Source organism: Monodon monoceros, unplaced genomic scaffold (assembly GCF_005190385.1).
Source record: "Monodon monoceros isolate NGI ecotype Baffin Bay Population unplaced genomic scaffold, NGI_Narwhal_1 Super_Scaffold_5, whole genome shotgun sequence".
Taxonomy (NCBI): domain Eukaryota; kingdom Metazoa; phylum Chordata; class Mammalia; order Artiodactyla; family Monodontidae; genus Monodon; species Monodon monoceros.
Genome location: NW_021703782.1, coordinates 113,307,890 through 113,320,060, shown reverse-complemented (window position 1 = coordinate 113,320,060; position 12,171 = coordinate 113,307,890). Strand labels below are relative to the sequence as shown.

General features: G+C 53.9%; 1 protein-coding gene across 1 annotated transcript in view; it reads right to left on the bottom strand.

Annotated features, from left to right (window-relative positions):
• CACNA1B (calcium voltage-gated channel subunit alpha1 B) overlaps nt 1-12,171 on the bottom strand; it is a 191,127-nt gene that overhangs the window by 53,063 nt on the left and 125,893 nt on the right. The window contains 4 exon segments of the mRNA XM_029202413.1: nt 3,983-4,089; nt 5,743-5,802; nt 6,022-6,151; nt 8,897-9,023. Of these exon segments, the coding sequence (XP_029058246.1) occupies nt 3,983-4,089; nt 5,743-5,802; nt 6,022-6,151; nt 8,897-9,023 (424 nt within the window).

Sequence of the window (12,171 nt, the reverse complement as noted above, 5' to 3'; positions counted from 1 at the left end):
TGGTTTCCTGGCTTTGAAGGCTTTTGAGAGTTCAGTCTGAGACTCCTTAATGAAAATTTGTAACAAAGCAGCCTTAAGAAGAACTCAAATGATCAGTCACTCTTCTTGCTGCACTTATACAAATAATCAGGCCAAGTTTAATACAAACAAATTAGTTTTACTGTGATTATCTTTGGTAAAAAAGTGGGAGTATTGTAGAGAGAAAAAAATATGTTTGTCCCTTTAGAGATATTAGATTCTAATCCTAATAATTATCTTTAAGGTTTTGCTATGTACCTGTAAACTGGGCTGGATCCTGAATTCTTCCAGCTTCCTCAAATATCTGGCTATGACTTACCAAACTAACGTTTCCAATCTTCTCCCACCTCTCTGATTTGAAATCAGTCAGAACAAAGATTGCCCTGAAATCTCCTTGGAAGGGACGGCACCAGGTCCTCCTCACTACCCAGACGGCAGTAAACTTCAGGGACTTGAACCTTGGATAAACATTTCACAGCTGAAGAAGCCCCAGCATTCCCTTCTCTGGTCTGATCCCCTACACTGGTCTCTCAAGCCCTGGAGCAGAGAGGGGCAGCGGGCCACAGAGGGCCCCTGGCAGAGCCTCCTGCAGGCCAAGCCCCTGCAGGTTTCAGCAGGCTCCGTGCTGGACAGCTCCCAGGTCCCCAGCACCGTGAAGCTGGGGCGGCCTCAGTTCTGCTGCCCTGCCCCGGGCTCCGCACGGCCAGGCTGGCTGAGGCGAGGGCCAGCTCCCTCCATGCTGCCCCCCACTCACCTCGCCTCACCTGCCACCCACATGTCACAGAGAAAATCCATTTCCGAGCCTCCCTCAGGGATGAGGCCACCTCCCCGCCTGCCTTTCCGCTCCCCCTCCCTCTGTGGGAACCCGGAGCCTCAGCCATCCTTCAAAACAAAACCAAAACACCCCATCTCATCCTGTACAAATGCTGGAGACCTCCGAATCAAACTGAGAGGAAGAAAAGTAGCTGACATGGACACAGGCTGCTTCGGCCCAAGACGACAGATCATGACTTTACACTTCAATCGTGAAACTCTCCTTTTCCCAATGGGGTTGGCCTTTCAGACTGCTGGATTCGCCACCAAAGATTCCGACCTATCCCGACTATCTAGCTCAGGTTTGTCTCCACTCACTAGGAGACCTCACCAGCAGCACCCATCTTTGCAAGGCATTTAGGAAGGCTCTTTATTTCAGGGGAGGAGATTCTAGTCCCACATACACTAAGAACCTGACTGACCCCTGGCTTAAATGGGTAAACGCAGCAAACGCTGTGAATAAATCCATCACTTGGTTTCAAGTAAATATGCACAAGGAGTTAGGTTAGGAGTAAATATGCACAAGATATGATCAGAAACCTCTCCATAACTCTTGAAGACATTGCAGATTCCCCTGCAAATATCCTTAGACTCTCTGGCCAAAGTTGGTCCTAATAATAGGATAGCCCCTGGCTATCTTTAACTGAGCAAGTTGTCTATGCTGTGGCCAACACCACCTACAGTACCTGGATTGGCACTTCCGGGGAGGTTGAAAATCAGTTACGTAAGATCACTGAGCCAGCTACTAGGCTCAAATGTGGGACTGCTTCATGGGGTTTTTCTTTGATTGGTTTGGGTCTTGGGGACCATGGCTCCAAAGTACACTTCAAACATTAGGAATTATCCTGCTTATAATGCCCGTGATGTGTTTGTGTTTGTCATATTCTTTCAAAAACTTTAAATACACGTTTGTAGCTGATAACCACTAAGTAAACGGTCTCCATTCTGACTGGAATGTCAGAAAAGCAGCAAAGGAAATGACCACCATAAGGGTTATGAACCTGGAACTACGATCTGTGAATGTCACAGGGGTTAAGCAAACACATCATGATCTATGGATCCCACATCAAAGATCAAAGCTGCAAAACACTGCACAGCAGGAGCTAAGAGTGGTGCCAATGCCTGTGAATAAAAAATATTGCTGCCACATCAGTAAACAAAGGATGTTGCAGCCATCAAGCCACCACATTACAGCCACGGATGGTGAGCCCTGAGGGAGCTCAGGATGGAGGCAGGATGCCCCCCCATCTAGCTGTCAGCCACCCCCCTCCCCACGGGGCACCTCAGGAGACTCAGGATGAGAAGCCCAGGATACTGGCCCAGGTAGCTGAGGTTCATATCAAAGGAATGATTCAATGAGCCCAGACTCTTGCATTTCCCATATAAAGAAAAGCACTAAATCCCTTAGCTTGAGATGCCTGGTTTTCTTTAGTTAACAGTAATCTTTGATATTACGACTACCTGGGCTCTGTTGCAAAAACTCCTGTATATCCTGGCTCCCCCCTGCCTCTTTGGAGCCGTCCCCCAGAGTTGTCTGAGATGCTGTGTCCCGGGCTTAAGTCCTCAGTTTTGTCCGCCAAATAAAACGTAACTCTCAACTTCTAGGTTGTGAATGTTTTTTTAGTCGACACACCTAAAATTTTGATCACATCTCTCAGTTGGGCTGACACTTTGATCAGAAGGGGAGAATTGTTAAAAAAAAAAAAAAAAAAAAAAAAGAGGAGGGGGAGAGGGAGGGAGAGGAGAAAGAGGAAAAGGAAGAAAAAGGAGAAGAAGGAAAAATAAAAAGAAACAACAGGCCCAAAGTGGAGCCACTTGTCCCCAGGACAGCGAACCAGGACTGAATTGCAGTTTCAGCCTTTCCCAGGAATGGAATTTCTGGACTTTCCTGGTCAGCACCAGTGAGGTAACCTTGCCTGAAACAATCCTTTCTTTTCTTTTGTTAATAACCTTGTCTGGCTCCCTTTCTATAAAGGCCTTCAATTTTGTACAGCCTCCATCGCGTACAGCCTTTCTACTTACTGGATGGGATACTGCCTGTTTCATGAATCACTGAATAAACCCAATTAGACCTTCAGATTTACTCAGCTGAATTTTGTTTTATAACAATAGAGGGTCGGAGATGCTGGGCATTTCAGGGAGGCGTTGTGGAAAGGAAAGAGCAAGAAAGCCCTGTTTCCAGGGGAGACACGTGGGAAAGTGTCTCAGGATAGCCAACATCCTGGCTGCCAAGGTCACACAGCTCCCACCCCGCGGGCACTGCCCTCGGGCCCAGGCACCCCGCCCCCAGCCCTCAGTCAGGGCTCCCTGCTCAACAAAGGGGGGGCCACGCCCAGCTCCAGCCCCCAACCCGGCCCCCAGAGGTGAGGCGGGGACGTGTGGCCCTGGGGACATGGCTCCGGGCAGCATGCAGCCCAGACGGTGGCGGGAAATGAGCGGAGGTGAGGCATGGTGATGAAGCGGCCCACGAGGGGCCGCAGCGTGCTGTGACGTGCGGCAGTGTGAGGGGACAGAGGGAAGGCATTACCCCATGAAGCTCCTAGCGAGAGTCCAGCAACAGGAGACAAAGAGAAGAGAGTCAGTGAGGAGGCCTCCCTGTGGGCTCAGGGATGAGCCCATCCCTCCGTATCTGGGTCCATCGAGGGTCTTACTTATCTCTGGATCTCCCCCCACCACCTCCGCCAGGTCTCCCCCCTGCTCCACCTGAGCACCCAACGCCTACCTCACGCCCGCCACTGTGTAGGGTCTGAGGGAGCCAATCCAGGCCCGGCCACAACAGGGCTGAGTGTCGCTCACTAGGGAGCCACAGAAAATGGCGGAGCACCCCAACGGCGGAGACCCCCCAGCTGCACCCACCCACACTGGCTGACCAAGCAGGGCAGCCGCGTCCGGGCACGGAAAGGTTTCTGAAGGACCCAAGAGGCAGACACCATAAGCAGAGGCCTGCCTATCCAACTTCAGAGCCATGGGGTGCGTCAGGCACAGACGAGCCTTGAGGTCCTCCCAGCCCCACAGCCCAGCCCCAGGCACAGAGGGACTGACTAGAGACAGCCATGGAGGCCAATGGACCCCTTCCTCCTTCACCCCCCACACTCATCACGGCTCTGGGGACTGCAGCCCAGCAAGAGTCAGAGCAGACCTGGGTACTTACGAGAAGGCAAATGCCACCAGGGCCCCACTGACCACAACGAAGTCCAGAATATTCCAGAGGTCCCGGAAGTACGCACCAGGGTGCAGCAGCAGTCCCAAATCGATCATCTTTAGGGGAACAACACACTTTAATAAACAGAATATTTCAGAAAAGAAAGGCAGGGCCAGAGCCCAGAGACGTGGTTAGGGGAAGGGTGCCACTTCATGTCACGTCCCATCAGGGGAGGGAACACAGCCCTGATTATGCCTATCATGAAAGGGGACCCAGCTATGGTGACATCCTGTCAGGGGAAGGGGTCACGGCTCAGGTCACGCCTGTCAGGGAAGGGGTCACATCTCAGGTCAATTCCTATCAGGGGAGGGGACACGGCTCAGGTCACATCTTGTCAGGGAAGGGGTCACGGCTCAGGTCAATTCCTGTCAGGGAAGGGGTCAGAGCTCAGGTCAATTCCTGTCAGGGGAAGGGGACACGGCTCAGGTCACGTCCTGTCAGGGGAAGGGGTCACGGCTCAGGTCACACCTGTCAGGGAAGGGGTTACAGCTCAGGTCAATTCCTGTCAGGGGAGGGGTCACGGCTCAGGTCAATTCCTGTCAGGGAAGGGGTCACGGTTCAGGTCTATTCCTGTCAGGGAAAGGGTCACAGCTCAGGTCAATTCCTGTCAGGGGAAGGGGTCACGGCTCAGGTCACGCCTATCAGGGGAGGGGTCACAGCTCAGGTCAATTCCTGTCAGGGGAGGGGTCACAGCTCAGGTCTATTCCTGTCAGGGGAGGGGTCACGGCTCAGGTCTATTCCTGTCAGGGGAGGGGTCACAGCTCAGGTAATGGCCTCTTAGAGCCTCAACGGGTGTTTGGATCTCCATGCCTTTGACCCAATGGCCCTGCATGGTCATGACTGGCTGAGATCCTCCCTGGGCCCCCTGCTCCTGTGGAGCCTGAGTGAGTCTCTCCTCCATCGCTGGGCTGCAGGCACATGCCGCCCGGAGCACGCCGCCTGCCAGACCCTCGGAGTGTCAGCCCCTGGCGGCAAGAGGAGGAGCTGCTGGATTCTGCCCCTCCTGCAGCGGCACCTTAACGTCTCTGGGCCTCCGTGTCCTCGTTCGTAAAATGAAACGACAACGCCTCCCCCAGGAATTTGGGAGAGAATTGAAGCGAGGGCTCACGTACACAGAAGCCACCCTGAGTCAGCACGTGGGCACCCCCCCTCCCCCGCCCCCAGCAGCGGCGCCGCCCGCGCACCTGTGTGGAAAGCACAGGCCACTTGGCCACTTGGCAACCCCTAGAGGAGGAACGAGGGTCACAACAACAACACGGCCGTTCTCCACCTAGGATCAAACACTAGGGAGTCCTCTACACCCACCTGCCGCAACCTTTGGGCCTTGAGGCCACCGCCCTGTCCCTGCTCTCCTTCCTCCAGCCGAGGCCCCGGCCTCCCACTCTGCTGAGACTGCCCTGCACAGGCTGGGCTCACACTGCACAGTAAGGGAAGCCTGTGCCCCTCAGCGAGAAGGGTCTCCGTTAGCAGGCAGGGGAGACCACGGCCAGCGCCTGCGGGCTCTCCTAAGGCTGACGTGATGCTGTGGCGAGTCCTTAACAAACGTGGCCCTGTGTCTCCACGAGACACAACCTCTACCTGCGGGCTCATGTGCCCTCATGTCACCACACATGTGTGCACGCCCAAGGCACACTTGCCACGTGCCTCCATCTCAGTCACAAGGGGGACGAGCAGAGCCCCGCGGTCACCAGGGCAACCACACATCTCACCTTTATCACCATCTCAAAGGTGAAGACGCCTGTGAAGATGTAGTCCATGTACTTTAGCACCTGGAACCAAAAGGAAAGGCTTTTCTCAAAGGCGAGGCCGGAAGCTCGAGCCGGGGCAGGAGCCTGAACGACAACACATCAGCCTGGGGCCTGTGGGCAAGGGTCTGGGGAGGGGAGGGCAGGCCAGCGACCCCTGAAGCGGCAGCCCTCCCTCCCATGCCGGGCATGCCCCGCTCTTCTGTGTCCCCAGCCCCCCCGAGGCCCGACGGCAGCACTCACGTTGTTCCTGGGCGAGTCTGTCTGCACAGGGTCCTCAGCAGCCAGGGCGATGCTGCTCAGGGCAATGACCACGAGGATGCTCATCTCGAAGTACCGCATGGTCACGATGTAATGGCAGAAGCGGCGGAGCCTGAAAGGCAAAGCACGGGTCACCTAAGGCCCACGGAGGGCTGGGCTGGGCCCTCCCCGTAGGAAGAGCTGAGCTCTGGGAAGTGTCCCTGTGGTCAGGAGATAGCAGCCAGGTGACTGATGGGGACCAGATTCCTGGGAAGGTAGGTGGCGGGAAGGCTGCAGAAACCCTGGGCAGGGCCAGCTCACCACGGCTTGCAGGCCAAGTTGGTCCGTTCGCTACATGAAGTTCCACTGCGGCCCAGCCAGGCCTGCTCGTCTACCTGCTGTGGGGCTGCCGTGCCCTGGACGGGCTTCCAGCTCTGCTGTGGGTGGGGCAAGAGGCCGAGTACCAACAGTCCCGTGGAGAGCAGGTGCCTCTCGAGCCCCAGTGCTGGGTGCGGTGCCCCCGTCGGAGCCGCCAGAGCTGCGTGTGTGCACCTGCCCGCCTCCACTCACCACTATTCTGCTCTGTTCAGGCACATTCTGGGCTGGGACACAGTGGCGAACAAGACACCAGTAAACATAAAGCAACAGGAGATGCTCAGGTATTGACAACTCCTGAGCAACTCAGCAGGAGACGGTGACCAGGAGCCCAGCAAAGGCCCCGCAGGGGGAGAGTGAAGCCGATCCTGGGGGACAAGCGCACGAGGCAGACGTCGCTCCTGCCACCCCGAGGCACGTGCTCACGGGGGCCCCCCTCCTGCCTCTGCTGGTTCAACCGCTGCCCACCAGCCCGTCCAACCTGCTCCTCTCGCCAACGCGGAGTGTTCCCAAGGGCACCCACGTCTCTCTGTCCCTGGAAGGGACTGGACTTTATGCCAGTCTCCTCCTCAACCCGACCACCGGTGTCCAGCTCCAGCCCGCACACTCCCCGGAGCTGCCCTTCCCAGGCCCCCGAGTGACCTGCTGGCACTTCTCCCTCCTGATTGAGACGCTTTTCCTTCCACTTCCCCGACGCTCCATCTCGGGCCCTCTTCCATCCCAGCCCCCTTCCTTCTAATCAACAGCTGCTGGTCCATCTTGTGGCTGAGTTTCCACCCTCGCTCAGACCCCCAAGTCCCCCGGCCATGTGCCACCTGCCAGCTGCCCCGGGCTCCACAGGGTCTGTGCTCACCACCCCCCAGCTTGGCCGGGCCCCCAGCCATCAAGCAGAAACCCTGGCTGCCATCCTTCACATCTCCATCCCCTTCCACATCTAACTTGCCATCAAATCCTGCAGATCCTGCCTCCAAAAGTTCTCCCCAAGCATTTCGCTCCCAAACCTCTCCGCTCCGGCTGCCCTCATCAAATCACCAGCAACTCTTCCTGAAAACCGCGGCCACCTACTAACTGGTCTCCCTGTCTCGTTTCCAGTCCTCCCACCAAAGGGCTCTGCTGAAGTGCAGTCTAACCAAGTCACCACTCACCCCCAACTGTTTACAACCTCTCAAGCTTCTCAGGGCTCTCGGTGTCACCTCTACGTCTCCACAGAACACACAACAGCGCTGTCTGCCTCTGTGCTTTTCCATGCAACTGTCGTCTGCTGTTCTGAGCCTGATGTCTTTCACTTCTGGACCACTCTAAGTTCTCTCCGCCCTCCAAGAATACTGGTTCCTCCCTCTTCATCTGAACTCTTCACCCTTCAGGTTTCACCTGAGATCTCTCACCTCCTCCAGGAAGGCTCCCCTGACTCTCCCCACCTGCTCCAAGACACCAGACCTCCCTGCTTTACCATCCACATTGTACTCATTTGACGGACACCACCCGGTCGGTGCTGGAGGCCGAGGCCTCATCTGTCTCTACCGCCATCTTACTCCAAGCCCCTAGCAGAGCAAGCTCCCCACAGACGTATGCTGAAAGGAGGAACGTGGGGAGGATGGACGACGGGGGCTGGTGGAAAGACTGCTGGATGCCCAGGGCAGAAGGGCTGGCTGGACATGTGGGTAAAGGACGGAGCACAAGCTCCTCAGACCCTGCTGCGCTGCCCCTCTGGGCGGTGTGGTTCCGCCTTTGCTCTGCCTGCGTCTCTGCCTGGTAGGCTCTCATGACCCCCCGCCATGTCTCTGTTCCAATCCCACTTCATGTCAGCAGCCCCCACCGTCTGCATCTCCAGTCCCCGCTTTGTGCTTCCTCTTAGCCCTTCCGTCCACGAACCATCTCATGTCCCCTCCCTAACATCCTGTCTGCTGTCTGCCTCTCCACTCGCTTGTAAGCTTAAGAACGGACGGGGCCCTTGTCCGTTCTGCTCATGACCGTGTATTCCCAGCACCTAGAACGCTGTCTGGCACATGAACACTGGCGGAGCTAATGAAGGCAGGTGGACTGATGAGTGGATGAGACTCACGGTGTAAACAGAGGGGAGAAACTGTGCACAGACACGAGTGACCGTGACGCACACCTGCGGGCTCTGCTGGAAGGCGGGCGGAGGGCAGCACATATGCACAATGGATGTAAACTGGGTGCGTGTGTGCAGAGGTAAACTAAGGCTGCAGTGGGGGTTAAGAACAAGGCCGTGGGACCAACTGCCTGGGTTCAAATCCCAGCTCCGCCACCGAGACGGACGGGCTGTGTGTCTGGACACCGGCCTTCCCTGTGGCTTCGTGCCCTCATCTGCAAAGTGAGGTGACAGTAGTGTGTGCTTTGTGGGATGCTGTGGTGATCAATCAGGGTATTAATACATGTAAAGGTGCAGGTCACGTCTAGCACACACTGGTAGCGTGTACACGTGGATCATGGGCCACGGACAAGAGGACGGCACAGGACACAGGCTGGTGACGAGACTCACAGGTTGGTGGGGCTTAAGCAGAACATGGAGCTGTAAGGGACGATGGGTCGGGGGCCGTTCCTCATCACATCATCAGCTTCCACCTCCTTCTTCCCTTCTGCTTGGCTTTCCAGGTCCACGTTACCACCTGCAAGGACACGAGGCCACCAAGTTAGGGGTGTGGCCCATAAACCCACGTCACGCAGGTCTCGCCCCGGGGCGATGGACACTCTCCCAGCTCCAACCTCACAGGTCTTCGTGGACCCACCCCAGCGAAGGGCGTGCAGCTAAGAACACAGCTTCACATGAGACCCCTCCGATCACAGTCAGGCCACCACTGAGGCGAACAAAGGCAGGGCCGTGCCAGCGCTGAGGATCTGGGCCGTCTGCCGCAGAGACCCTTCCTCACCTCTCCCTTCCCCAGGGTCACTGGGGAAGCAGTACCAAGCCTAGCGGGCATCCCTGGCTGCGGACTTCTCTGCTTCCCTAGGGGCCATAAATCTAGATATTCTAAGAACACCAAAGCCGCCTTCAGCCCCAGAGACCAGGGCCAGTAGGTTCCCCCATCCCAGTGCAGGGCTCACCCCTCGAGAGAAGGCATCCCGGGCTGCCTGGTGAGAGCACCCACTGTTGCTGCAGGGGGTTGGGGCAGGGCCAACAGGGCAGCAAGGAGAGGGGCTGGCTCTCCCGAACCTGCTGGTCAGGCCTGACCCGCCGCACAGGGCCCGCAGAGGACTCTGACCCAGGGAGGACGCGGGCACTGCCGTCGCCCACACACCCGCTTGGCCCTTCCTCCTCCCTCTTCATCGCCCCCCTTCCCTAAGGCCCATCCTCTGTGCTATCAGCACCCCCTCCTCCACTTGGCACCCACAAATCAAAGTCCCCAGGGTCATTTTGGCTGTGGCCACTGTTTTTACGTAGATTTTGCTGTTCTGCATAGTATGTTTCTCACAACAGTGTTTCATTTTTAACTATCCTAAAGTATGTTTCCATTCTTGCGGGTAACAGTTCCTGAGACCCAGGGATGCCAGGGAGGACAGTGCAGTGACTTGGAGCCAATGCCCACCTGTCCACCTCACTTTTACTTCTTGGAAGAAGCATAAAGGCAGAAATGAGGGAGGTTCCCTCCAGCATGTGTGAAGACGAAGGCTCTAAGCTTCTTCCCTGGCTGCTGGCTACTCTGAAGTCCTGCAGAGAACCGCTGGGCCAGAGAAAACAGCCTTGACCCGAACGTGAAACCATGTGCTATGGCTTAAGCCACAGCAGCTATGATGCTTCCTAGACTGTCAGCTGCCACCACCCGGCACCATTCAATTCCCGGCTGAAGGCACAAATTATAGCATCTTCTAAGAAAGCAACTGGGCAATACCTATTTAAAGTAAAAAATCTGTCTATTGATTTAATTTGTACAAAATTATCTCCTAAGGGCATCAAGCATGCACACAAACATCTGTACTCACAAAGGTGTTTGTTGTAAGTTCTGTTACAGTAACAACAACTATGAAAAGTATAACCATAGGAGATCGACGAAGTGTGCAGCACTTACAGGAAGCATCATACTATGGATATTAAAAACGCACACAAATAGTTTAAATGACTAACCACTAGCTTTGAAGAAGCAGCTTATGATAAGGTAAGTTAAAAGAAAAAAAGACAGGCTACACACTTGTATATCCCAGATGGGCTCAACTATGAAAAATAACATACACAGGGAGAGAAATAACTCCAAAATAACAGTAACTGTGGTGATCTCCGAAAGGCTTTCTGATAATAATCTTAATTCTCTTCACTATACTTTTAACACTAAAATTTTTTTTTCTGTGATGAGCATGTGTAACTTTTAAATTAAGAAACATTTATTATTTTAAAACCACAGCTTTTCAGACTCTTCCACAATAACAACTAAGCAAACCCAAGGACAAGTAAACTGGGAAAAAGGAACCAATATACACTGAATGAAGTATTTTTCTGCTCAAAAGAAGTGGAACAAAGATGCCAGAGCCTGGATGAAAATGTTTCTCCTGTAATAGATTTACTACTACAACAACAGCAGAAATCATCGATTAAGTCAAAACAGACCAGGAATAAAGGGAGAGGATCAAAACGAGAACTACAACAGACTGAGGAAATATCCTGTTGGAAGCTGTTTAAAAAAAAAAACTAGACAGTAACAAAAATTAATTCATTGAAACAGAAGACAATCAAGCCAGATGGCCAGATATGGGGGAGGAGGGCGGATAAAGAAAGGAACAGAACGTTCACTGAAAACATGTGCAGGGCTGGTCCAGGTGCTTTATTCTCACAGCGGCACTTACTGGCACGTATTATTACCTCCAGTTTGCAGATTAAGAAACTGAGGCTGAATGGAGGAATTACATTGTGGGGCCATGATCGACCAAAGCTGGGGTGAGGCGGGAAAGCTGAGTGAGGCACCACGCTAAACTGCTCCCTCCAGAGGACCGAAGGGAGACCAGGCGGGTGGTGCGCTGGGCTTCCAGGAAAGCACAGGTAAGTCCTCTCTGACGAGAACATCCCTCATCTGGCACACAGAATCCCCACCGACCAAGGCAATCATTTCCAACTTGAAGAGAACTTAAGCCTAATGTCCCAAGGCATCCAACATGTACAAAGAATTTCTCTCCTACAGCTATGTACCATCCATGGGAGAACTGAAAAAGCAACCAAACAATTCTTTTTCTGTAGGGCTTGATTATCAAGCAAAGCCCACTTCAGAAAGGGTGGGTTACGGCCAGTCATATATGAACCCCAGCAAAAATCATCAGCAAACATACAAGGACCAGAAAACAAACATCACCCCCATACGAGGTGCGTGAAAGGCAACAGAAACAGGTAATATACATATAAGCCCCAATGGACTTCAGCTGTAAGTACCTGTAGATGGGGACTATAAAAGAACTAAACATAAATATGTAAAGAAATAAAAAAAAATGAACAAGCAATAGAAGTCTCTAAAATTGACCTATGAGAGAGGCTTAAAAAGGACTCATCCTCCTACTAAAAACAACTATAAAAGCTGAAAAAAATACATAACTGTTTAAAGGCACAGGGAACCAGCTGACATGGACAGAACCTGAGAAGCTACAGTCCTTGGGAGAAAGGAGGCACGAGGCGACCCCTGTGCACATGGGGCCATTTTCCCATCTTTAGAAGCAGAAAGCAACATGCCTACTGGGAGGAGGAGTGAAAGACTGGAGTTTGAGGATGACAAAGTGTCTGGGAATGAGGGGCGAAATCCCAGAGAGGAGAGAAGGGCAGAGAAGTGAGCCCCTCTGTCG